Source organism: Lepidochelys kempii, chromosome 19 (genome assembly GCF_965140265.1).
Source record: "Lepidochelys kempii isolate rLepKem1 chromosome 19, rLepKem1.hap2, whole genome shotgun sequence".
Lineage (NCBI taxonomy): Eukaryota > Metazoa > Chordata > Testudines > Cheloniidae > Lepidochelys > Lepidochelys kempii.
This window is the reverse complement of record NC_133274.1, coordinates 11510105-11538019: the sequence shown is the minus strand read 5'-3', so window position 1 is coordinate 11538019 and position 27915 is coordinate 11510105. Positions and strand designations below refer to the sequence as shown.

Sequence of the window (27915 nt, the reverse complement as noted above, 5' to 3'; positions counted from 1 at the left end):
CTGCCCCCCACGCCCCTTTCCAGGGCTGCCCCCCGCCCCTTTTCAGGGCTCCCCCCGCGCCCCTTTTCAGGGCTCCCCCCCGCGCCCCTTTCCAGGGCTGCCCCCCTCCCCGCCCCTTTCCAGGGCTGCAAGGGGGTGGCGGCTGCTTGGAAAGTCTCGCCCCGCTTCGCCCCGCCATGGAGCTGTCCACACTGCCCGGGGCTGAAGCCGACGCCGAATTCTTCTCCAACGGCAGCCGCCTGCGCGCCTCGCCCTGGGGTCCCTGCCCCAACCAGAGCTTCAACCACACGGGGCTGCCCGCGGCCAAGGACCCCACCTCCATCGCCATCGCCATCGCCATCACCGCCCTCTACTCCGTGGTGTGCGTGGTGGGGCTGCTGGGGAACATCCTGGTCATGTACGGCATCGTCAGGTACGGGCAGGGCTCCCACCTGGGCCAGGTGTGTGGGGGGGGGTCACCTGCACGGCTCCGGGGGGGGGCACTAGGTGACAAGCCGGGGCAGGCTGTCCAGAAGCCAGCGTAGGTGTAATGGGACGGGATATTGTGTGTGTGGGGGGGGTGCTTGTGTGCAGAATGGGGGGTGTGAGCATGTGTGTGAGCAGAATGTTGTGTTTGTGTGAGCAGAATGTTGGGTTTGTGTGTGCAGAATGTTGTGTTTGTGTGAGCAGAATGTTGTGTTTGTGTGTGCAGAATGTTGGGTTTGTGTGAGCAGAATGTTGTGTTTGTGTGAGCAGAATGTTGGGTTTGTGTGTGCAGAATGTTGTGTTTGTGTGTGCAGAATGTTGTGTTTGTGTGTACAGAATGTTGGGTTTGTGTGAGCAGAATGTTGTGTTTGTGTGTACAGAATGTTGTGTTTGTGTGAGCAGAATGTTGGGTTTGTGTGTGCAGAATGTTGTGTTTGTGTGAGCAGAATGTTGGGAGCGTGTGTACAGAATGTTGTGTTTGTGTGTGCAGAATGTTGTGTTTGTGTGTACAGAATGTTGTGTTTGTGTGAGCAGAATGTTGGGTTTGTGTGTGCAGAATGTTGTGTTTGTGTGAGCAGAATGTTGGGTTTGTGTGAGCAGAATGTTGTGTTTGTGTGTGCAGAATGTTGTGTTTGTGTGTACAGAATGTTGGGTTTGTGTGAGCAGAATGTTGTGTTTGTGTGTACAGAATGTTGGGAGCGTGTGTGTACAGAATGTTCTGTGTGTTCAGAATGTTGTGTGAGCATTTGTGTGGGTACAAAATGTTGTGCGTGCATTTGTGTGGGAACAGAACGGGGGGGGCGGGGTGTGTGTGTACAGAATGTTGTGTAAGCATTTGTGGGTGGATGTATAAAACCTACATATTGGAGTATGGTGGGATGTATGTGAAAACTAGTATTGCATATGAGAGCGAAGCCACAATTTGTGTATGTGTGTGTGTAACAGAGCACTGTGTTCAGAGTAGCAGCCCTGTTAGTCTGTGTCCGCAAAAAGAAAAGGAGGACTTGTGGCCCCTGAGAGACTAAGCTGTAGCTCACGAAAGCTTATGCTCAGATAAATTGGTTCGTCTCTCAGGGGCCACAAGTCCTCCTGTTCTTTTTTTGGAGCACTGTGTGTATGTCTGTAAAGCAACAGAGTATTGTGTGCGAATGAAAAAACACTTGTGCGTGTGACAGTGTGTGTGTCCGTGGAGGGGAAGGAAGGTAAGGGGAGAAGACAGAACCACTAATGTAACTGGTTCCAAACGCTGCAAGTCCCTTTAGTTCCTAGCTGTGATTCATACAGTGTTGGTGCTGAAAGCTGTTCACAACCCAAGGTCTAAAGCTGACCATGCTGCATTTCGGAAAAGGTGATGGCTGGAGGTTAGCCGACTGTCAGTGCAATCCTAATGTCCTGCTGTAAAAACCAACCCTCCCGAATCAGTGCCATCAGATGTCAATGGGATCAAATCAGTTGTTCTCACATCTTAAAGTTGCAGAAGGAGCTCTGCATAAGAACCATGTCCGGTGTATCTGCGTGTTGAAAGCTTCGCTGGTGATTAAGAAGAGAGGGCGGAGGGCTCAAATCCTCAGCTGGTGTAAACTAGCGTCGCTCCATTGAAGTCAATGGAACTACGCTGAGGGTCTGGACCAGTGGGCATATTTATTTCCCACCCATGAAAAGCTGACACAGCCCGAGCTCATAAACGCATTGTTAGCCTAGAGGCTATGAGTCACCGTTCACGTGTGTCTATGCACAACCTGGAAATAAGCAAGGTGCCCATGTGTTTTTCCTTGTTATTTTTGACACACATGAAACATACAATGCCTAGCTTTGTTAGCAGGGAATTCATGCAGTGAATTTCAGAATCCTCCTCAAGTGACTGAGTCTCACAGCTAGGCTGAGTGCCCTGGCTGTAGTTTGCAGTTAGCGACTAAAACACCCTACAGATAACTGAATGGAGATTTTCCTTATCAGTGGACAGTCCCTCTGATCACCGCAGATCTCAGCCTAATGATTCTGGCCTCGGGTACAGTCTAATATTACCTGAATAGAGACGTGCTGTTGCTTGCTATAACAGGTGAATAGCTGTGCTTTTCCCATGTAGGAGCCTGATCCAAAGCCCATCAATGGCAATGGGAGTCTTTTCATTGCTTTCAGTGAGCTCTGGATCAGGCCCTTAGCCTGGCTCACTAGAATTCAGAGCAAATTGGGCCCTGGAAATGTAGGGCCAGATCCTCAGCTGCTGTTGGTGTATCTGCAGTGGCTTTCAGTGGAATCACACCTGTTTACACCACCTGAGGATCTGGCCCTTAGCCTGTAGAATCTCTTTTGAGATCACGTTCTTCACAGTTCTCATTCATCTTCCCATCAGTCTCATAGCACACCCTCACTCCTGATCTGTCACAAGGATCAGGAGTTCTGGGGACTCCTGGATGTCCACACCGTAATGCTGACTCCCTGTCTATTCTCTTACAACAGTCTGTGTTGGCTCAAGAGCACAAGGGGCTGTAGCCACAAAAATGAATGCCTTCACTCTAGGTTTCTAACTCCTGTTGGAAGGGCAAGGACAATAATCCCGCTGCCTTGGCATAGGGAGCTTAGAAGTTCCTTTACTCAAGACAGCAATTCTGTCATCAACTGTTTGTTCTGTAGGATGGTAGACAGTGTGCTTAAAACAAAAGCCATGTTCTTTCTGTACCTCCCACTGCTCACCATAACCCTCACTGCACCGGATCACTGGGGCTGTCACTCCTCTGGTACCAAATTTACTTCTCTCCCACACAAACCTACCAGCACTTCCTGGGTGATGCCTCTAAATTATTGATACTGGGCATGCAGAATCATCAAACTTGGGGCCAGATGCTGATGCCCTTACTCCATTGGTCTCACTGAAAATATCTCACTCTTCAGGGCTCAGGTAGCAGCATCTGGCCCTGAGGTTATAGAAAACTCAGTATATTTTAGTAGATAAATCCAGCACCGTCTCCAGTCAGTTTCACACATTTAGAACCTGGCGGGTCGTGAGTTGTGTACTTTGCTCTTATATAGGGTTTTTCATCTGTGGATCTCAAAGCACTTTACCAAAGTAAGTATTATCCCCATTTTACAGGTAGGGAAACTGAAGTATGGAGAGGTGAAATTATTTGCCCGTGGTCACACAGTGATTCAGTGGCAGAACTGGGACTAGAACCCACATCTTCAGACCCTGAGGCAACATTGCCTCAGATTTAAGAGGCAGCCATCCGCTTGAAACTTTCACTGTGCATTTTTCAGTTGCAATGTGAAAGACCTACAAGCCTGTCATCATTGCTCAGTCGCCAACTCCAGTATAACCAGGCCTTTGATTGGGACTGGGACTCAGTCTTGGATAACCTCGACGGGTAACTTAGAGCATAATTTTCAAAAGTGCCTAAGGGACTTCGAAGCCTATATTGGGACTTAGGTCCCTACGACACTGAGGGCCAAATTTTCAAAGGTACTTAGGTGCACAAAGATACAGAGAGGTGCCCGGGAGGAGTTAAATATCTGAAAAGCTGGTCCTTGAAAGGGTTGCCCTTCAACTCTAAGGGCCTGGTTTTCTGGTGCTGAGCCCCCCCTGCAGCTGAATATTCTCAGGCACCTCTGAAAATCAGGTCCAGGATGCCCCACTTTTTTATCCATTTGCAAAATGGGGCAATGGTGCCGACATCACAGAACACTGTGCGGCTCCAGTCAATGTCTGTGACATGCTTTGAGAGTCTCAAGGAAAAAAATGGTCTAAGTGTTGTTATCAACATCATAACACGCACATAAGAGGCTAATGATGGGTAGCAATCAGAGGTAGGAACTAAATAAACTGTTTATTATGTGTGCTGTTGTAAAATGGCAGCTTTATTCTACATTGCTTTGATTTACAATTTCCACCGCAGCTGCAGAAATTAGCAAAGATTTGTCTGGAGCGTGGGTTGGAAAAAGAAACCCTCTTGCTCCCCTTTCATCCCACCACTCCGTTTGTCTGAAGGGCTCATCCTGCTGATGAATGGCAATGAATGAAAGTTGCCAAGTTCCAGGAGGTTAATGATTCCCTTTGTTGTGGCCTAAGTGGCTATTGTGAAATCTCTGGTTTTCAGCCCCAGACACGAAATATACCAATTCCCCAATCTGGCCATTGGCAGGGCAGCAGAACCACACTCTCGCGTGCGGCGCCAAAAGGCAAGTTCACAGGAATTTAGCGCAACAGGGCAAGATTGAATAAACCTCATCAAAATCCCAACTTTTCGCTATTTTCAATTTTCCTCTGCCAGCACATTCGGTACATAGCAACCAGCACACCAGGTTGTTCCAGCCTGGCTTTGGTTGTGCAGGAAATAAATGGTGTGACTCACATGAAGTAAGTTACCCCACAAAACACAGACTGCATCAGGGCTGGAAGAAACTGAATGATCTGTGCATGATCCATCCTGCCCAATTCTGCTCCCATTGAACTCAATGGGAATCGCAATCCAAACAGGCCCCTTTATAGGGAGGTTTTCATTCTGTAGTGAAATCAAATAGGTCAGTGCAGGATTCCCCCCTCCCTACCCTGTCTCAGATATAGACCTGAAAAGGATTTTTTAGGACCTGATTCTGCATCATTGACACAGCTCACATTGACTTCAATGGGAGCAGGCTGGGTCTGATCCAAAGCTCATTGCAATCAATTGAAACACTCCCCTTTGGCTTTGACAGTAGCCTTTACAAGATTGGACCTTTACTGATTAGTTTGAGGGGGCTGGAGTAGGAGAATGTACAGCACTATGAAGCCTCGACTCTTGAGGTAAAGTACAGTATGGTTAAACTGCTCAAACATTAGCTATCATGGTATGTTCTCTGCAGCATCCTAGCAAGTAAAATAACACAAAGGTGTGCATCAGTGCCTGTATAATCTTTAGGCTGCTTCCGTCATGTGTTTTTAACCTTTGCAACCCCCACGAGCTGGCTGGGTGCGTGGAGGGCAGACTGTGTGACTAGCAGATCAAACCGGGCCTGATCCAAAGTCTGGGGGGGATTTTCCACTGACTCCAGCAGGCTTTGCATCAGGCCCATACCGACAAGCAAATTAAAACATCAAAACCATGCAGTGTCATTGTGAAGGATGCATGTTACTGGCTCTTTAGATACCTGAAGCTGGATCAGGAAAGAATTGTCCAGAAGGGCTCTTTAAAAATCCATTCGGATTTAACCCATTAAGTAACCTAATTGTTACCCGCGACCTCTAAAGCTTAAAGATCTGTCTAGGGTCATATCTGGAGCCTATTGCTGTGGGCTAATGACCAGTGGTCCGAGACCCTAATCGATTTAATCCATATGAAATAACCAATTGCCCATTCTACAGCACCTTCAGTCCGAGGCTCTGAAAGTGCTTTGCACAGAGGAGCGACACAATGCACTTATCGAATTTCACACACGTTTTTTCTGAGGAGCAGCTTCCTTTTCTCCCCCAGTCCCAGCCCATGTGCTGAAACCAGCTGCAAATGCAAAGACCCCCGTGGGCTGGGAATCTGTCCCAAAAGTAAAAAGCATGGACCCAACCCTGTACCACCCTGGGCCATATTCTGCTTTCAGTTGCACAAGTGAAGTGGCTCCATGTACAGGAGCAGACTTGCCCCTGCAGCACCTCCTGCTGGTCATTGGGGCATTAGCTCTTTCCAGTGCAGAGCGCCCTCTGCAAGCCAGTTATCCGCACAGCTCTGGCCCCTGTGTCCCTCACAGACCCCAGTGCCCCTTTCTCTGGGTTCTGCCCCCTGGCAGCACCCCCACACTCTGCCTCTGGGTCTCCCCTTCCTGGGGGACCCCTAGCCCCCTATCCTCACCTTGCCTCAGTCTGGGCTACTGCCAGTCATCACCAAGCCCCCGCTCTCTGGGGCAGACTGCAGTGTAAAGGCCACTCATCATAGGCAAGGGGGTTCAGACCTGTTGCCTTCCTCTGCCTCCCAGTACCTCTGTGGGCCTTGGACCAGGCCTTACAGCCTGGGGAGTTGCCAGCCTGGAGCACCCCACTCAGCCTGCTCCTTCCCCAGCACTGCACCACCCTCAGTACCCTGTCATCCAGGCCCTGCTCTCACACGGCCTGGAGAGAGACTCCTGGGCCCCTGGCTCACAGCCTTTTTATACAGGCCAGCTGGGGGCCTGATTGGGGCATGGCCCAGCTGCGGCTGCTTCCCCAATGAGCCATCCCCAGCCACAGCCCTCTCCAGGGCTGCTTTTAACCTCTTCTATTTTAGGAGCAGGGTAGCCACCCCGCTACATTCCACTTAAATCAATGGCATCACCAGGGCCGGATTAAGACCTTTAGAGGCCCTAAGCATTGAAAAGATTATGGTCCCCCCCCATATGTAATTCAAAATAAAAACAATACTATACCGTAAAATAAAATTTTATTTTTCGAAATGACACAAAACTTACATGTATGCTGAAATTAAAATAGCTTCTTTCTAGATTTTCTGATTGCAAAATTCTGGATACGTTCATTGAAGCTGACTCGACGAAGCATGTCTGCTTCTATACACACTAGGGAAAGTGAATCAAGCCTGTCCTGGCACATTGTTGTTTTCTGAGGGTTTTTTATTCTTTTCAGCTGAGAAAAAGAGCGTTCTGCAGAGCAGTTAGTCATCATCAATGTTAGACAAATCCGTCGTGCTGTCTCCACATTTGGAAATACACGTTGTATTCCCTCTTTCAATATTGTGTCATGAAGATCAATGTGACTGGATTTTATTTTTCCTGATTCATTAAACTTTGCGCAAACTGCCGTACTTCATGTTCAAGTCAACAGGGTATGAGTCATCTAGCTTTTGGGAACCCTGTGAATGTTGTTCGTCAGATAAGTCCATATCATTTAGAAAAGAAAATCTACTTGATACTTCTTTGTACACTTCACCTCTTCTCTTCATATGAGCTTCAAGTGTACCAATTATAGCACAGTAAGTAGATACGAGAAAATTTGTCTCTAGGATTCAATGCTGTTTCTGTTGCACTGCTGTCATTTGCTTGTTTTTTCCTGATTCGCTTGCGGGACTGGGCTTCTTTGTAGTTAGTATCAGGCAAGATATCTTTTGATAGGTCTTCAAAGTGGTCTGCTAATGATTGACAGGGGTCTGCACATGTTATCGAATCCAATTCTTTTTCTTGGAGAGCTTGACTTGTGTGGTAAAAGTGTTGTAAAATTTCATTCTACATGGTCAACATGAATACAAACTCTAGTTCTTCCATCTTGCTGGCAATGTTTTCTGCCTCTCGTATAGTTTCTCCCTTTTGTGATTGGTCTTCAGCTGGACTTTCTAATGCAGCCACAATCTTCGAGTAGGACTCCAGAATTGCACTTGTTGCCACTGCACGTGCCTCCCAGCGAGTATTAGAAAGAGAGTTCAACACATGATCATTGCCCAAATATGTTTCAAGAACTGCCCATCAGTGTGTTGAGGCAGAGAAAAATGTATAAAGTAACTGGACTGTTGAGACACAAAGAACTCACTGCCACCGGACAACAATCAGCAGCACTGCGGCCAACAAGACTGAGGGAGTGTGCAGCACATGGAGTGAATATGGCATATTTCTTCGGTTCTAAAAGCTTCTTCTGCATTCCTTGCTAACGCCCTGACATGTTGGCAGCATTGTCATAAGATTGACCTCTGCACTTTGAGAAATCTATTTTGCAAACTTGGCACAGATAATGCAGTATTTGATTTGCCATTTCTTCACCAGTGTGGCTTTTCAAGTTGAGGAATATTATAAATGACAGGATCTGATTTCCTCGCATTATTTCGATCTGCGTTAGTAGGATGCCCCCCCGGTTTAGGTGGGGATAAGTAATAAAAAGAGAACAGAAAAACGGGGGAAGAGTGTGGAGTGGAGTGTAAGGAAGTCTAACAAAGTTCTGATTTTTCCCATGATGACTACTTCAATGCTTTTTTTGAAATATCAAAGTTTTTCCAAAAAAAAAAATCTCATTTTTTTGGTGCCCCCTGCTTTGCTGGTGCCCTAAGAACGTGCTTAGTCTGCCTACTGGGTAATCCAGCCTTGGGCATCACTCCAGATTTACAGTGTGGGAGCTGAGGGCAGGATAGAGCCAATGCTGTACCTGGGACTCGCCTGTTGATTTCAAAGGGAATGCCACGCATCCATGCAGGATAGGGTGCTAAAACTGCGCCCAGCATGCCATTCACATTCAAAGCTCACTTCAAAGCTGACTAAGGGGGGCTGGGGGACGATCCTGCAGGCCTGTGCAGACGAGTGGGGGGGGCAGGGGGCAGGAAGAAGGGCAGCAGGAAGGTGAAAAGAGCCCCTCCCGCCTTTTTCACAGATGCACGAAGCTCAGGAAGCAGGGAGGCCAGGACCTAGGCCCAGGCTGGCCAGCAGAGATAAGCCAATGACAGGAAGGAGGCCAGGGCACATGCTGGACCATGTGAGAGAATGTAGCAAGAGTCACTAAGGCTTGTGCCTTGGTTGCTCTCCCAGAACCACTGTCCCTGTCTCAGCCCAGGTGAGGCCGCTGCGGGAGGGGCCTGGCACCCACCTCCTCCTCACCCCCACCCTCTTCCTCCCAGTCCTTAAATCCAGGGGGCAGGACTGTGCTGGGATCCTAGGCCTGGCTGCCCCAGCAGGGGGGACAGAGTACAAGGGCTCTCCTCGTTTACGTACCCTCGCAGGGGATGGAGCACCTTAGTCCTGGCATCTCCGCAGCACAACGACAACTCCTGTCTAGTGCCACTGGTGGCGGTAGAGTCCCAGGCTGGGGATTTGTAGGGTGGTCAGCAGGTCCCTGGCAGATCCCTCCCACCCTGGGCTAGTGAGCAGAGCTGCAAGGGTGGGGAGGCAGCCATGCAGCCTGAGGGGTCCAAAAGGCACTGGGTCAACCTGGGGTACAAAGCTCCCACTGAGCTGTTGCCCTCTGCCACTAGAACTGACCCAGGGATCTTGCCCAAAGTGGATCGCACAGAGGAAAGGAACATCTCTGCCAAGTGCAGAATCCAGGGGCCCTCATTCGAAAGTGGAGCCCAAAAGGTCCTTTGATAAGTGATTCTTGCCCAAGATCAGAGAAATGCACAGGGGGAAGCTGGAGCTGTGTGACACGTGCCCATGGGCTTCTAGCCAAATCAGTCAATTCTAACGGGAGCACCCTTGGCCTTTTTCGTTCTGCGTTTTTGCCATGACCGTTGTCCTGACGTCAGATCTTTAAAATACCCCTTGAAAGAACCCGGCAGCAGCATAACTGCCCCTGCGAATGCCCAGCACGTAATGGCACTGTCTGATATAATGGCAGAAAATTAATCTTGGCGACTTCCACTCCTGCAGGAGCCATGTGTTTCCTCTACGAGTGCCTGATGCCCAATTTGCTAAGAGAACGTGTGTGTTGTAGAGGTGGAATTCTCAGATCCGCAGTGAAGTTCCTGGCAGTGTTTCTCTTTTAACCCCATCCGGGCGTTCGAGGGTTTGTAACGCCTCCAACTAACTGTTTAGAAAAGGTTTCAGGAGCGGAGCTTGGGCAGAACAAGGTAGAGCGGGGGGTAGAACTGGGGCTAGAGGCAGAGCTGGGCTGGGGTCAGAGCGGAGATGCAGCTAGGGGCGGATCTGGCCTGGAGGCGGAGCAGGCTTGGGGGCTGAATGGGGTTGGGAGTGGAGCTGGGCTGGAAGCATGGCGCTCACTCCACGCCCCCTGTGGGGGCTGGCCCAGGCCCCACCACATGCCCCCCTGAACCTTCCTTTGGGGCGCGCCCCACAGTTTGGGGGCCACTGCAGTAGTGAGTGTCTACCCTGAAGCCCTACCGCTGCTCTAGTGGTTTAAGTGTAGACGTAGCCTCAGAGATGTGTTGGTGGAGGGCAGCCTCACCTCCAGAACTTCTGTTCAGAGAAACCTCCCTTCAGCAGGGAGTCCAGGGACAACCTCTGGCAGGAGAATGAACTAAACTGGAGATTAGAGAGACAAGGTGCAGGAGGGACTATCTTTTGTTGGACCAACTTCTGTTGGTGAAAGAGACGAGCTTCTGAGCTCCACAGAGCTTGTGTCTCTCTAATATCTTGGGATCAACACGGCTACAGCAACACTGAACTGGAGATGACCGTAGAACAGACGCAGAGTAGGAGAAGGACGCAGTTAGTCCCACCCCATCCACAGCCAAGCGAAAAACCTACCCTCTTAACCCAGATGAGTGCCCTCAGTCCATAACCAAACAAACCCTGAGCCTGCTTCTTGGTGTCAAGGAAGGGGGAGAAAGAGAACATAGCCATTGGAGGGGCTCAGATACCATAGAGATGAGCGTCGTGTAGACAGGACTCAGCTCCCTATTGGTACAACAGGGATAAGGGGCCCGACTGGTACCAGAGATCAATAAATCCAGGTTCAGTTCCTGACTGTGCCGCAAACTCCATCCCTGGACAGGTTACTTCACGTGTGGTGATATGTCATCCTTGAACTAGCACCTGATTAAGCCACCCCGTGGTGCTGAATCAGTCCTGTGCTATGCTCCAGCCAATCCACAAGCCAGGAGCTGGTCTGGTGACTCTCAGGGCAGGTATATAAGCCTCACAGGAGAAAAGAGCAGCTCAGTCTGCCACATGTCACTTCATGACTTGGAACTCTCCTCTCCCTGGTAGTGGGGACAGAATCCACAGGTCTCAGCCTGCTCTTGACTCCTGTTTCCAGCTCTGAGTCTTAGCTCTGACCCCTAGGACCGACTGCCATTGTTCCAATCACTAGGCCTGACCTGCCGCACCTCATTTTCTGATACATCATCTCCTTGTGCCTCAGTTTCCCATCTGTAAAATGGGTATAAGAATACTTCCCCTCTCCTATCCTTTGTCTGCCAGGTCTATTTGGACTGCAAGCTCTTTGAGGCCAGGACGCTGTCTCTTACGACACGTACAGACTGTGCCCAGCACAAATGAGCAGAGATTTTCATCAGGGCCTGTAGAAGCTACCGTAATTCTCCTAGTAATAATTTCACAGGATGTTGCAGGGCTGTGTCAGGTATAAGATCAAATCTGAAACTCATGCTCTGGTGGGACCTTAGCTGGAGAACTAGAGATACCAGCTGTGCTGGGGTTCCCTTCCAACCTGGCTCTTCCAACGCATGGAACCCCCTCTCCTCATTAGGCAATTGTGTGGGAAGGAGAGTGTCTCCTCCTTGCCCTTCAGCGTCCAGCTCTCCATCCCGGCGCGGGTGCGCATGGGAAATAATCGCGTCAGTATCGCTTCATTACGATAAACGGTTCAAGAGCAGTGCCAAAGTCCATTAAACCTCTTAGCAGCTGAAATCATTAAGCAAGGGGAAGGGATTCTCAGTGGCTGGAAACCAGGATCAGTCCAATCTTATTTTCTCTTATGAACTAGAGAATTGACATTTATAAGCTAATTAGGGAAAGGGACAAGATCATAAAGCTGGATTTTATGGGGCTGCAGAAAAACAAAAGAGTAATGGGCTAGAAGCCCAGCGTGATCCTGGCTAAGACAGATCCCCAGCCAGTGTAAATCAGGGCTGATCTATTGACTTCAACAGACATATGCTGATTTACAGCAGCTGAGAATCTGGCCCCTTGATTATTAAGTCCATTGTATCCCACGGCTAAGGAAGCAGCTCTGAGTCTAGAACCATGTGGTGAAGACACACTGTCCCTGGTAGAACTCTTGTGAGCCACTGCGGCTAGCACTGGGGAGCAAATTCTGCACCCCAACACTACAGAGGGAGGCTGGTGCAAGGCAACTCACCCGTCCATCAGCATTCCCCCTGTGCAATAGGGACATGGACGCAGCAGGGACATCTGACTCCACTGCTCCTCCGCAGCCTTTGGGGGAGAATTCATTCTGCCCCCCTCACTCCCACCCCCCGCCCCAAAGACATCCCTAGGGCTCCATCCAGCTCCCAGCAGAAGCAAAGTTCTGGTTGCCTCTAATTGGAGCGGGAGCAGGCTCAGAAGGGAACAGACCAGTTGCTCGGCCCAGAGTTTGCCTTTACCTGAACACTTGCCTGTGAATTCAAAGACCGTCTGTGTCTGCGGAGCCCGGGCTTACAAGAAGCCCCGAGCGTGTTTATTTGTAATGTGTAAAGCCTTCAAACCACTTCTGCCTTTCACTCCTAGTTTGGCAGTGACCTCTGTGCTAGGACTAACAGGGCCACGGCTGGGCTGTGCATCCTGGAAGTGCTGACCAACCCAGACCTGCTGAAAACCCTGGAACACCACGTCCGCACTGCAGCCAAACTATGTGCAAACCCACGTTCAAATCCTGCCTCCCCTTAAGCAGGGCGCTCTGACAAGAGGCTTTAAATACTGGTGAGGACACTAATGGCCCAGTTTGCAAAGATACTCGGCAAGCCATGGAAGTCAATGGGAGCTGCAGGTGCTCGGCTCCTTTGAAAGTCAGGCCATGTCTGTATTAGCTACCCACGCTCCTTCCCCTACCACGATTCCCAGGTCGCAGTGTGCACAGAGTCTCGGGTTTAGCATATTCTGGGGATGAGAATCAGCATCCTTGTGAATCTGACTGTGATTTTCAGAGAACGCAGTGGGTCAGCCTGAAATTATTTCCCTAAAACCTCCTTGTTCACCCCATTCTTGTTTCACCCCAGCAATAATCAAGGCTTCACATCCTCCTCCACGTCATGAAAACTTCTCCTTGTGGGTGGTCCCACGGCCTTCACTGCAGACCGTCTTCTGTCATTGGGTGGGGGCTTTGAGTCTGACAAGTGACTAAGCCAGTTCACCAGCTAAGCCAGTTCACCAGCTTTAAATCCCTGGTGGCAAAGAGAACGTTGAGAGAACATGCTTGTCGTCTTGCGACAGGGGCTGCTGTTCTGAGGGAGTCAGCTAAGCCGTTTAAGTCTCCCACCCAGTGATTGTGCTGCAGGACTGGCCAAAGGGCTCCTTGAACACAGCCTCAGTGGGCTCATGGTCCCCAAAGTCACGGGGGAGTCAGACAGGCCAGTTAGTGCAGGTACGGGAGATGCCACTGGGCATGCCTGGTAGAAAAGCATTGACCCCAAAGGAAGCAGCAATCATGAAGGAGGCGAATCCACTCCCCTGCACCTGGCCCATATGGACGGCCTGGACCCTGGGGAGACGCACAGAATCCTGCGCTTTCCAGAGACCACAGAGCTGTACAGCCATGAAGTCGCTGCTATGACCCAAACCCAGCTCTTCTGCAGGGGGAGGGTGGGAGAATCTATAGAACAGCCGCTCCTCCAGCCTGGCCCAGGCCTCACCTCCACTTGATCCCTCCCCATGTGATGGTGTGAAACTCGGCACCACACAGGGGGTGTGAACCCCCCAAAATCTTGGCTCCCCCTGACTTGAATGGAACTACTGTGTGGCTGTCTGGATAGAGCCGGGCAGGCCATGGCAGGATTTGCTCCCAGATAATGTATGAAAATCCATGTACCTAGCTGTGCATATTCATAAGACCAGTTTTGCCACCGTCCTGGCATTTAAGTTCAACAACCCATGAAAGTTTTGGAGCGGGGTGCTGCAGTCAAACATGCCCACAGCTCCCACCTGCACATGCAGAAGGCATAAGTGCCTATCTATGCTCCCTTCCCGCGGGGACAGTTTTGCTGCTGGTATAATTGGGCGGGGCTCTGTTGGACCTGCTTACACCAGAGCTGAGTTTGGCCTCGAGTGTTTTGCAAGGTTGATTCTCAAAGAATCAATCTTGAAGCACTTGCATGAGAGGAAAGTGATCAGGAACAGCCAGCATGGAACACAAGGGAAGGCCATGCCTGACTAATCTAATCGCCTTCTATGATGAGATTACTGGTTCTGTGGATGAAGGGAAAGCAGTGGATGTATTGTTTCTTGACTTTAGCAAAGCTTTTGACACGGTCTCCCACAGTATTCTTGTCAGCAAGTTAAGGAAGTATGGGCTGGATGGATGCACTACAAGGTGGGTAGAAAGCTGGCTAGATTGTCGGGCTCAACGGGTAGTGATCAATGGCTCCATGTCTAGTTGGCAGCCGGTATCAAGTGGAGTACCCCAAGGGTCGGTCCTGGGGCCGGTTTTGTTCAATATCTTCATAAATGATCTGGAGGATGGTGTGGATTGCACTCTCAGCAAATTTGCGGATGATACTAAACTGGGAGGAGTGGTAGATACGCTGGAGGGGAGGGATAGGATACAGAAGGACCTAGACAAATTGGAGGATTGGGCCAAAAGAAATCTGATGAGGTTCAATAAGGATAAGTGCAGGGTCCTGCACTTAGGACGGAAGAACCCAATGCACAGCTACAGACTAGGGACCGAATGGCTAGGCAGCAGTTCTGCGGAAAAGGACCTAGGGGTGACAGTGGACGAGAAGCTGGATATGAGTCAGCAGTGTGCCCTTGTTGCCAAGAAGGCCAGTGGCATTTTGGGATGTATAAGTAGGGGCATAGCGAGCAGATCGAGGGACGTGATCGTTCCCCTCTATTCGACATTGGTGAGGCCTCATCTGGAGTACTGTGTCCAGTTTTGGGCCCCACACTTCAAGAAGGATGTGGATAAATTGGAGAGAGTCCAGCGAAGGGCAACAAAAATGATTAGGGGACTGGAACACATGAGTTATGAGGAGAGGCTGAGGGAGCTGGGATTGTTTAGCCTGCAGAAGAGAAGAATGAGGGGGGATTTGATAGCTGCTTTCAACTACCTGAAAGGGGGTTCCAAAGAGGATGGCTCTAGACTGTTCTCAATGGTAGCAGATGACAGAACGAGGAGTAATGGTCTCAAGTTGCAGTGGGGGAGGTTTAGATTGGATATTAGGAAAAACTTTTTCACTAAGAGGGTGGTGAAACACTGGAATGCGTTACCTAGGGAGGTGGTAGAATCTCCTTCCTTAGAGGTTTTTAAGGTCAGGCTTGACAAAGCCCTGGCTGGGATGATTTAACTGGGAATTGGTCCTGCTTTGAGCAGGGGGTTGGACTAGATGACCTTCAGGGGTCCCTTCCAACCCTGATATTCTATGATTCTATGATTCTATGAAGGTGCTTGCAATTTGCAGAGTTACATTGATCGCCAGGTAATGAGCTAAATAACGCTGAACAAGAAACAATAATTAACACATAGATAGAGGAAACTAAGACAGGTGTTTATAGGCATCTCCAAACACCTTGGGAATGTGTAAACAGCAGCTTTCAACTTGTCTGGATTCATGTGGTACCTAGATACAGATAGAAGTTTGCCCTGGTGTCCTAGATCAAAAATGTTCCTGACCGCCCACTGTTGGCATGGCTAGAGAGACAGGATAGTCTTTGTTGATTCTAGCTTCAGTTTCCATCTCTCCCTCAGATTGTCTGTGTGACCCTGGGGGAGGTCACATGGGGCCAGATTCTCAAGGGCTGGGCACTCACAGCTGGAGCCCGATTTTCAAAATAACCAGCCTACCTGGCTCTTATCTAGCGCTTTTCCCACTAACACAGCCACGCCTCCTGAGTCCCACCCCAGCGCTCTATCCACCAGCCCTCCCTGCCTCCAGAATAAACAGCGCCCCAACGGTGTTGCCTAGGAGTTGACCCGCATCAGCTACTGGGAAAGAAGCGCTGTACCCTCCACACGGTGCAAAGAGAGGAAACAAAGCAAAGCCAAACCTCTGCCCTCATGTGCACTAGCTTTGTAAAGAGCTTGCTTAGATCAACAAAGACAAATACTTTACTCGCCAGACAACAAGGTGGGAACTTGCTGCTTTAGTCCACTGCAGCACAGCATATCCTGCGGGAAAAGGGAGTACTCCCACTCACACACCAGCAAGCAAGGGAAGGGTGGACCATGGTGCCATCCCATAATGCTCTTGGTAACCCTAGCCTGACCAGTGCAGAGCCAGTGGCTTCCTTGGACTTACCCCTGATTGACATTGGCGTGCGAGAGAGCAGAGCTGAGCGAAGTGGGACAGATCCTCAGCTGGATCTCTTTCTTTCGCACTCAGGGTGCTAGCATTTTACCCCAACGTTGCACAGGGGTAAACGGCCACTCAGGGCAGAGGTGGCCAGAACCAGGCCCTGCTAGTTTTTAAGTCACTGCATTTTAAACCAAAGGTAACTTTTAGAACTGCCATTCCGGGGTGGGCTCACCTGAAGCCCTTTCGTTATTTACCTGTAAGAACAGGCACAAGCCATGCAAGAATCCTTCCTCCCACTTTGCCGCTAACCTTTCACTCTAACCAGGAGGGACCACTTCTGGGGGGGACGCTTAGCTTTTTCCCTGTCTCTGGGCAAGCCTGAGGCTTTAATGGTGACAAAACATCCACTGGTTTGCTTTCCTCCTTCCTGTGGGATTCTGCAGCCTTTCTGTTCCCTTTTTCCCAGGCCTAAAGTCTGTTTCATTCTCACACTTCAATCCACTGCCGATTCACTGCCTCGTTAGCCCGGCTGGTTTAGCAGCTGGAGCAGTGTATGTGTGCCCCTCTCATAAATGCAGACTGGTTGTGCTTTCCATCTGGGGGATCAGAGGAGAACCCCTGACTGGATTATCCAGCCCTCTGGGGTAGGAATATGGCCCATGCCCCTGCTTTGAGTCTTTTCTGTGCTTTGACTATCCTATTGATCATGGCGGTTTCTCCTTTTGGTCTGATTTGCGGCTCACCCCTACACTTTAATTGGGTGGATGTGCGGCCGTGTCCTTGTTTTAAATGCTTTGCATATTTTTTTAACCAAAGGGTTAGTTGTCTCCACACCTAGTACATGAGGGTTAATGAGAACACTTGGGACCAAATTCATTGCTGGGGTAACTCTGGGTGAAATTGGGGAAGGTACATGTGGGATTGAATGTCACAGAACCAGGCATCTCTCAGTCTGGGGGCAAGGATGGGTTTGTACATGAGACGACAGAAGCGATATTAATGTTCTAGCTTTGTAGCTTGCACTTGTGTTTAATTAGCGAGGCCAGCTTTATGTCAGCCCAGCACAACGAGGAAGCCTGCTGAAGAGTTGTGCTTTGCACTGGCTTGAAAGCGACTCCTGGCTGGAAGATGGTTTAGGCTCCTGTTTTATCTCTCCCTTAACTGTTTGTCATCTTGGGTTTGAATAGACATGAAGGCTACTTTGTGATTCTTCCCTATACAGCAACTCCACGGTAGGCTTAGGAAGAGCCATGTTTCTTCTATCCCACCTAACAAAGTCACATTCATTTTCCCCCTCTTGAAAACAATGGGGCACCCAACCTTTAGTCCTTGTACTTTACCAATGTCAGAGGAAAGGAGTACTTGTGGCACCTTAGAGACTAACAAATTTTGTCAGAGGGAGTCTGCTGCTTCCAGGTACCCCGCCAGGCCATTATCTTTTAAAGATATGAAATGACTTGCATGGCCTGGGGTCATGCACAGATCAAGAGGAGGTGGGACACATGGTAGCTCAGGGCATATACCGGACACAGAGAGGGTTAAAGGTGAAGTGAATGGAATAATCTACCTGCCACTCCACTGGGGAATCTAATCTCCTTTCCCTATGCACAGGTACTTCGCCATCCATACTAAGGGAGTGGTGGGCCTGGTGGTAAGGTGACCAGGGTGTTTTGTGTTCTTGCACCCTCCACCCCCACTCTGTTTCAAGGGTTGGCTAGCGTGGCAGTGTGGTCTAGTTGTCCAATTAGCAGGCTGTGCTCTTGGTCTGCCTGAGATCTGATCCTGGCTCTTCTGCTGCCCTGCCTCTGTGGACGGTGAGCAAGTCATATGGCTCCTATGTGTAACTTCAGCAGTTCGGCCCACCTGCAAGGGGGAGCACTGGCTGCTCGAGAAGAGGAAAGAGCACCTCCAGGTTGTGTCATGGGATCTGCTCCTGGCTCTGCCAGACTTCCCATGTGACCTTGGGCAAGTTGCCTAATCTTCCCAGGCCTGAGTTCTCCAGCTGGGAAGCAGAGGTGATGCGAACACCAATGACACTTCCTCTGGGATGTGCCTCTTTAGATCAGAAGCCCTTTGGACTCTCTCATTAAGTGTACACACAAGGGCGAGCACAATAGGGCCCTCATCTTGGCTATGGCTTCTAGGCACGACAGTAATATTCAGGGCCGTCCCTAGGCATATGCAGAATACGCACCTGTGGCCCAAATTGCCCCAAATTTCATGGTGCCCTAGGCAGCTGCATGCTGCATACATGGCAGCACGAGCTCCGGTGGCCAGCCCTATCCCCCGGCTACCCCCCACGGGCTGCACGCACTGCAAGGGGCTGGGCCATTCCTAGGGACAACTCCCTCTGCCCCACCTCTTAGTCTTCGCCCCTGGCCCGCCCCCATTCCACCTCTTTCCCCCAAGCCTCTCCCCCAGTGATGGATGCAGCCCGGAGGATTACCAGGGGGCCTGCGCCAGCAGCAGGGGTCGGGCCCGACCCCACACTCACAGGCAGCAGTGGGAAGCGAAGCAACCCGGCCCCAATCCGCTCCACTCTGCCAGCTCCCAACCGTGTCCCTCCGCTTCCCACTGCAAATGAGTGCGGAGGGGCAGTCTTTTCCCCAACACCCCCAACCCGAGCAACACGGCTGGGATGGGGGGAAGCGGAGCAGGCTGGGGTTGGGTCGTTCTGCTGCCGGCGCCGGGCCCCCGCTAATCCCCTGAGCTGCTCTGGGCCTGTGGTGCCCCCCAAAGTGGCCCCCCCACAGATCCTGCCTCCCTGGCCCTAAAGGCCTTGAGTGCAGCCCAGACCCTCCGTGGGGGGTGCAGATGGTGCTCGGGCTGTGTAGCGCACCATAATTGGTAGGGACAGCCCTGGTAATATTAGTTATTAATCACCATCATCATCCCTGCCCAGCAGGGGCGTTGTGGAGATTAACCAGTTAACATGGGTTCTGCGCTTTGAACGTGGGTGAGGAGCGCTCAGAATTAAGGAACGACTTTCCGAGGGGAGAACACAGTAGGGGCTCCCCCTCCACCACAGCACGCAAGCGGATCTTTTTCTGTTTGGAGAAAGGAGGCTCAATAATGTACCTACAGCCCTCCGCAGAAAGAGACTGACGAAAGGGGAGCGAGGTGAGAGACTACACAGCCCATTTCCCCACCCCCACCCCCCCGTTACAATTTAGTGTGAGAACAGTGTGTTTCCATTACAAAGGAACCATCATCTTGGAATAATAATTTCTCCATGACCAGAGGCCCGTGGCTGGCATTTAGCCAAGGAAAGGTTTCTTTTGCTCTGCCCGCATGCTCAGCCAACCATAGATCAAAACCTAAATGACACTTAATCTCCTCAGGAAGAGCGTCTGCAGGGATCTCTGGTGTTTAGCAGTCGCAGGCAGCGCCATAAACTCCTGCTAAGCGCCGAAGCTGCGCCCGGGGACTGTGAGAGGATTTCCAAGCCATGAATATTGGAGGGAACACAGCCTCTTCTCTTTCAGCATGCGGCTAACGCAATGCTGCAGTCAGCAACGTGCTCGCTGAGCAATAGATTTTACACTAACTAAATCCACAGAGCTCCCGATAAAGTGCCCAGTTAGGGACAGATCGTGGCTGCCAGCAACTGGCCACGTCAGACTGGAAAAGCAGAGGGTGCTGCAGGGCAGGGCTGAGCTCTATGTGCAGGAAGCCCAGATCTGGGATAGCTGGGTGGGGGTTGTAGGTCAAGACTGGAGGGCATGGTTGGAATTGCATGGGGAGCGGGGGAGCTCCAGGGGTTCTGCAGATGAGGGTTGGGCTGCGTGTTGGTGGGACGGGGCTGGCACAGTGTGGTGGGCGTTCCCAGCTGACTCACCCAGAATTCCCCTGGAGGCTGTAGGGGAGCAAAGGCTAGAGCATGAGCTCTGCCACTCATTTAAGGGGTTGCTGATGCCCTCCATGTGTAACACACTGGCACAGTGGGTGCCATGTCCATCTCTAGGGTTGGTCCATATAACAACCTACTACTGCAACCAGCTTACTGAGTTACTTCTGTAGCTCACAAAGCAGAGGGGCCATGCTTTTATTGTGAATGGTACTGGGTTCAAATCCTGCTCCCACCCAGAGGGTGATCACACTTGCATTCAGGGAGAGTAAGGGCTAAGATTGTGGCTGACTCCATTGAAAAGGGGTCAGGATCACAGGCCAACTCTTGCACTCCAGGCTTGGGCCAGCCACAAGGTCAAGTTCACTAGGGAAGAGTGTGTAGGGAGTTACTTCCTTCTGGTGTGTCTTTGCAGCAGGAGGGTACCCAGATACCAGACCTGCACCACATGACGGGGCCTGGCCGCCAGTCAGTCCCTAGGCTGTGGTGCACATCACTAATCAGAAAAGGCAGGAGACCCATTGTTACTTTGAAGCAGGAAGGGCAAGATGCTACCACGTACTGTGCCTTTCATTCCACTCCTACTACCCTGGACCACCTGGTTCTCAGGTGCCAGGACAAATCATGCAGCATAACATACACAGCAGACCCTGCCTAAGCCTCTGGTGCCTACCTGTCCATAAAACTCAATTTTCATGGTCCGGCTCATGACTGACCACAACACCTCCCAAGGCTGTGACGACCCCCTTCCTGGGCAGTCATCAGAACCGAACACCGATCACACCTCTTCTCCACTTCAAGCAGGTCTGGTTTGCAGCATGCCCCTGTGGTGGACAGACTCCGCAGCACTCCAACCAACTGGGGAAGCGAATTCCAAAGTCAAGAACACTTGGCCAAGACCAGACTGGGGCTATGCCCGTAGATCTTTATGAATGCTGGGAGCTTCATAGATTCCACAGTTCAGAACCCTGAAGACCTTGGAACCCTTTAGAATATTCAGGGTTCTAGATTTTGACTCATGCAGGAATGCGGCCTTTTAGACCTTCTGAGGGTGGGATCCCATCATTTAAAGGGCAAAAGGAAAAAAATTAATTTAATTCATGTTCTGAACATTCTCAATGTTTCATGAGGGACCCAGGACCTCATTCCTAGTGCCTTTATGAAAATAGCTAATTGCATTTGTTTCTACATGTTTAATATGCATTGAAACATTCTGCAAACAGGAAGGAGCGTCTTAATGGTTAGTGCAGAATACAGTGAGAAGGCAAAACTCTTGAGCTCTTTTCCAGGACCTGCTAGCCATTGGCTGTATTGATTTTGTATAAACTGCTTAATCTCTTGGGCCAGATTTTCAGAAGAGCTCAGCTCCCATTTAGGCATCTAAATAAATACCCAGATTTTAGACATCCTGAACAGTGGTTTGAAATAAGCAGCTAAATTATTCTGGCATCTCAATAAGCAGACAGATAGTCAAAAGACATCAGCATGTCAGGTGCACATTGAGTGCTGAGCACTTCTGAAAAGCTAGCTGTAAGTGTCACAGTAGGAGCTGCTATACACAGGGAAAACCTGGCCCAGAGCTCTTCTGGAAATGTGTCCCTGAATGCCTCCATTTACCTGCTCTAAAATGGTTCTAATAATCATGTTGTTCTGGGCTCCATTATATAAAGTTTGTAAAGTCTTTGGGGAAGCTGAGGGGAAAAAAGCTACAATTCAAAGAAATATTATTAATCATGATATTTCAGCACGCTAGTTCCCTTAGGTAGCTGAATGGATTTCTGCAAGCAACCTGGTAGAAAACAAAACTGAGTGGAAAGAAAGAAAGAAAGAAAGAAAGAAAGAAAGAAAGAAAGAAAGAAAGAAAGAAAGAAAGAAAGAAAGAAAGGAAGAAAAGCAGCCAGCCATATGAAGAAGGTTGCCTAACTGCTTCTCTAGCTGCAGAGATAGATTAAATTGGTTTAATTTGAAACGAGGCCTTGTCTGAAAGACTTTTCATGCCTTATTACCTCATCTTCCTTTGAATTCTCAAAGCAATAGGTTTTCTCTCCAATCTAGCTACAGAAATGATTACTACCTCCTTGTTCAGCTAATGGGATTAGAACCTCGGCAGGGTCTGAACTTTATTCTACTCTTTTCCTAATTAGAGCCCCAATTCAGCCAAGTACCTAAGCATGGGTGTAATTTTAAGGAAACCACTTAAGCACGTGTTTAAGGCTATGGGCTAGTCTACGCTGGCTGCCGTAGCAGTGCTTTAATGTGGCTTGTGTAGTCGCGGTGCAGTGCTGGGAGACAGCTCGTCCAGCGCTCTAAAAACACCACCTCCAGGAGCAGCTCCCAGCGCTGGTGCACTGTCTAAACGGGCGCTTTACAGCGCTGAAACCTGCTGCACCCAGGGGGGTGTTTTTTCACAGTCTACATTCCAAAGACAAATCGACCTATGTTACCTCTTGTCTACACTGGCCATTCACAGCGCTGCGACTTTCTCGCATTAATTACTGAGGTGGCTCATGTCCACGCTACCGTCCGTCTGTCAGTGGTACGCATCCTCACCAGGAGTGGTTCCACCGCCTGAAGTGTGGAGGACTGAGAGCCAGGGATCTCAGCTCCACGCAGATCCCCAGGCCTGCTGGGGTTTCTTGCCTCCGGCTGGGAGAGCCACACCCGGAGTTCAGTCGGCTGCCCTGCTCCTGGCAGGGGGCAGTAGGGTTTGCAGCAGCCTGGGTGGCAGCCTGGCTTGGAGTGGAGGCCGGGCAGCAGCCTGGCTTGTGAGCCAGCTTTCTTGTCAATTTCACAGCTCCAGCCCTGGTGGGTGGGAGGCATGGTGGGGGAGAAAGGGGAGCAGGAGCGGTAAGAGGCGGAGCGAGGGTGGGGCATGCTCAGGGGAGGGGGCGGAGTGGGGGCAGGAAGAGGCGGAGCAAGGGTGGGGCCTTGAGGCAAGGGGCGGAGTGGAGGCAGGACCTTGGGGCAGAGTTGGGGGTGGAGCAGCCGTCTGGAAAGAAGAAAGTTGGTACCTGCGCTCAACGGTATTTAGGGGTCTTAATCCCATTGGTTTCAATACCTAAATACCTTTGAGGGTCTGGGCCTTAGTTAGTCTCCACCCAGCACCCATCTCCCCTTGACACTGAATAAAACTCTGATGCACTTTAACATCTGTCCTTCACTTTGTGCCCTCAGATACACCAAGATGAAAACGGCCACCAACATTTACATCTTCAACCTGGCCCTTGCAGACGCCCTGGCGACGAGCACGCTGCCCTTCCAGAGTGCCAAATACCTGATGGAGACCTGGCCCTTCGGGGAGCTGCTCTGCAAGGTGGTCCTCTCCATCGACTACTACAACATGTTCACCAGCATCTTCACGCTGACCATGATGAGCGTGGATCGCTACATTGCCGTGTGCCACCCAGTCAAGGCTCTGGACTTCCGCACCCCAGCCAAAGCCAAGATCATCAACGTCTGCATCTGGGTCCTCTCCTCTGTGATTGGCGTGCCCATCATGATCTTGGCTGTGACCAAGTCAAAAGGCAAGTGAACATGGCCCTTTCTGGCCCTGCGATCCATTGACTGGAGCGTATGCCAGCGCCAATCAACCCTCCTGTAACAGGAGGACTGACACCGAGGTCAAAGTAAGCCAGTACGGCATACCGGCAAGAGCCAGTATGCCTTGCTGGACCGGACCGGGTTCCCCAGGCTGGCGCTTTAAAGGGCCCCAGGGCTCCCCGCAGTGGCCGGAGCCCCAGGCTTTTTAAAACGCCGCTGGAGCCCTGCCACTGCTACCCCAGGGGCTCCGGCAGCGGGGCTTGGAGGGCGCTTTAAAGGGCCCGGGGCTCCCAGCCGCCTCTGCAGCTGGTAGCTCTGGGGGTGATTTAAAGGCCCCGGGGCTCCCAGCCGCAGCCAGAGCCCTGGGACCTTTAAATTTTGATTTAAAGGGCCTGGCCACACCTCTTCTGGTTGAGGCCATGCTCCGCTGCTCAGGACTCCTGAGTACCAGTAAGCCCTTTAAGTTACTTTCACCCCTGACTGAGTCTCAGGCCTCATCTACACTTGTGGCGGCTCTGCACCACAGTGAGAAAGAGGCTGCGGGGTGTAGCTATAACGCAGCAGTAGAAGGCTCTGGCCGGGGAGAGGCAGTGGCGAAAGAATCCAGCAACCCGGAGCTCCCAGAGCCTTTTCCCTGTGGTAGGGAAAGACGCCGGCTGCAGGGAGGCAATCGGATACTATACTCCATAAGTAAAACTGTTTCCCCTTGTTTATTTCCCCTCCTACTGTTCTTGTCAACTGCTGGAAATGGCCCACCTTGATTATCACTACAAAAGGACCCCCCCATCCCCTCCCCCTCTGCCTCCCCCCCCGCCCCGCTCTTCTCCTGGTAATAGCTCACCTTTCCTGATCACTCTGGTTACAGTGTGTATGGTAACACCCATTGTTTCATGTTCTCTGCGTATATAAAATCTCCCCACTGAATGCATTTTCCACTGAAAGCATCCGATGAAGTGAGCTGTAGCTCACGAAAGCTCATGCTCTAATAAATTGGTTAGTCTCCAAGGTGCCACAAGTCCTCCCGTCCTTTTTAGTGCTGAAAAGAGCAGTGTAGCTGGAGGAGGTGCTGCGTGGGCGTGTAGCAAGCCATTCGGGGTACGCACCCTAGGGCTCTGGCATGTCTGTACTCTACTCACCTAACCAGGGTCTCCCTGTTCACGCTGCTGTCTATACCGTGTTAGCTGGGGATACGTGTAAGACATGCAGGTAGATGCAGCTTCAGAGAGCTGCAGGCTAGAGGGGAGGGATGGTGCAGTTAAGGCTTTGGGCTAGGACAAAAAAGTGCTGGCTTCCATTCTTGGCTTTGCCCCAGACTCCCCCCCCATGCAGATCACTGAATGCCTCAGTTCCCCCCAAAACCATCCCACCTCCCTTACATGGCTGTTTTAATGCCCTCGATCTCCCAGTGGTTCCTCTCCTGCCCTGTCTCTTAGCGAAGGTGATTAGTTCTGATCTAGAGCAGGCTGGTTGGTAGTGGGATGTCGCCATCAGTGTCCATTTGGCAGCTTCCCTGCAATGAGTCCTTGGCCCCATTTTCAGAACACAGGCATCTGCATCACAGGGATCGGTGTTACAACTGGCAGTCTCAGTAACCTCCGCAACTGAATGGGGCCTGGAGGCCTTTCAGAGTAGCTGACTCTAAGAACGGATTTGTGATCAGAGGAAGGGCTTTATCATTACACATCCATAGAGGCTTCTGTTTAAGAATCTCAAGCCATTTATAATTTGAACAGCAGCAAGGCCCAGAAGCCCTAACTCAGTATAAAGGTCCCACTGTGCAAGGTGCTGTACATACATCAAACGAAAAGGTGACCCCTGCCCCCAAGAGCCCGCAATCTATGTATGCTTTACAAACATTAATTATCCCTTACAGTGTAGCATGAGACAGGTAAATAGTGTTAGACTGATTTTACGGATGAGGAAACTGAGGCACCGATAGGTGAAATGTAGCACTCCAAAACTCAGACCAGACCCACCCTGAAGTTTGGAGCAGGGGTTTGGATCTGGGTCTTTGGTTCTGTACCCAGATCTCATTAAAAAACTTTTTCCCGGCCATTAAATGTGTCAGTGGCAAGAGTTTTGGAAAGCCCCAGTTGTAATTGCAAACAACGATCCTTTGTTAGTTTTCAGGAAGGTTACAGATCAAGTAAAAGAAAAGGAGTACTTGTGGCACCTTAGAGACTAACAAATTTAGTACAGATCAAGTACTTTCTCATCTTAACACTAACACACTTTTGAGCTAGGTAATTTCAGGGATATACATGAAGTAATCCACAGGTTATAGATAAGTGAAGACAATACTATTAACAGTTCCTTTGAACTAAACTAACACACAAGTGAACTGGCCTGATTACATTACAATACCTTTTGACGCTCCTTGGATTTCTATTAGCATATGAGTGAATTAGCCTGCAGCCCTGTCCTGAGCTGACACCTGGGTAGACAGCATCACACCAAGTCACCAGCACTAACCACTAGGCAACTCTCCATCTCATCCAGTCGGAGAACACTTCACTCTCTTTGATCACTTGATCACAGACCTAAAAGTGGCAATTCTTCAACAAAAAAACTTCAAAAACAGACTCCAACAAGAGACTGCTGAATGCATCTGATGAAGTGAGCTGTAGCTCACAAAAGCTTATGCTCAAATAAATTTGTTAGTCTCTAAGGTGCCACAAGTCCTCCTTTTCTTTTTGCAAATACAGACTAACATGGCTGCTACTCTGAAACCTGCTGAACTGGAATTAATTTGCAAACTGGATACAATTAACTTAGGCTTGAATAAAGACTGGGAGTGGATGTGTCATTACACAAAGTAAAACTATTTCCCCATGTTTATTTCTTCCCCCCCCCCCCCCCACACACACACTGTTCCTCACACGTTCTTGTCAACTGCTGGAAATGGCCCACCTTGATTATCACTACAAAAGGTTATTCCCCCCCCGACCCCCCGTTCTCCTGCTGATAATAGCTCACCTTACCTGATCACTCTCATTACAGTGTATATGATAACACCCATTGTTTCATGTTCTCTGCATATATAAATCTCCCCACTGTATTTTCCACTGCATGCATCCGATGAAGTGAGCTGTAGCTCACGAAAGCTTATGCTCAAATAAATTTGTTAGTCTCTAAGGTGCCACAAGTCCTCCTTTTCTCCATCTCTGAAGCACTCTGTTTAGCCAGCATTAAATCAAACCAAGAGCAAATGTTAGGAATTTAGCTGGATCTGTTTGGAAACTGACAGATGCCAAGGTTGGAAGCTGCACGCACACAGACAGAGCTGTCTGCTGAAAAAGGGTGCCCGGTGGGCTGCATGGAGGATTGTGGGGGTGGCAACTCTGAGACAGTCTAATCATTTGAATACAATGGGAGACAGCATGCAAATAAGGCCTATTGTATGCAAAAGTAGGCTCCTACTCTGGTGCAAATTAGGCCTGTTGAATTCAACTGCAGTTCCAATTATCCTGCAGATGTGATCCCCCTTGGTGCTAAACTGTTAGGAGTATTTAATTATGTTGATGTAGAAATACGGGAATACATTAGGAGTTCCTTGCCTATGCCGTTTTAATAAGCAGAGGGGGCTGTAAATGCACACCTGGGGCAGCTGATTACGGGGGTATTCCTCTGGCTCTGGCTCTCTCTCCCACCTATCCACCACTCTCCCTTACCCTCTCTCCCCTGCAGATGGGAACGTGCTCTGCATGCTCCAATTCCCTGATCCCGCCATGTACTGGGACACGGTGACCAAGATCTGCGTGTTCATCTTCGCCTTCATGGTGCCCATCCTGGTCATCACCATCTGCTATGGGCTCATGATCCTACGCCTCAAGAGCGTCCGCCTTCTCTCGGGCTCCAAGGAGAAGGACCGCAATCTGCGTCGCATCACCCGCATGGTGCTGGTCGTGGTAGCGGCCTTCATCATCTGCTGGACGCCCATCCACATCTTCGTCATCGTCTGGACGCTGGTGGACATAGATAAGAAGAACCCCTACGTGGTGGCCAGCTTGCACTTCTGCATTGCCCTGGGTTACACCAACAGCAGCCTCAACCCTGTCCTCTATGCCTTCCTGGACGAGAACTTCAAGAGGTGCTTCCGGGAGTTCTGCCTGCCCTTCCGGTCCCGGATCGAGCAAAACAGCTTCTCCCGAGCGAGAAACACCACCCGGGAGCGCGTCTCCACCTGCACCCCTTCCGAAGCCCTCAATAAGCCAGCATGACTAGACATGGACAGCCACCAGCGGGGCTCCCGTGGCCGCAGAAGGG

The 27915-nt window shown here is 50.4% G+C and overlaps 1 protein-coding gene across 1 annotated transcript; it reads left to right on the top strand.

Annotated features, from left to right (window-relative positions):
• The first annotated feature begins 176 nt into the window (after window positions 1–176).
• OPRD1 (opioid receptor delta 1) lies at window positions 177–27915 on the top strand. The gene is made up of 3 exons (XM_073317549.1): window positions 177–412; window positions 23284–23633; window positions 27337–27915. The coding sequence occupies exons 1-3, from the start codon at window positions 177–179 to the stop codon at window positions 27867–27869; spliced, it is 1119 nt and encodes a 372-aa protein (XP_073173650.1). The 3' UTR covers window positions 27870–27915.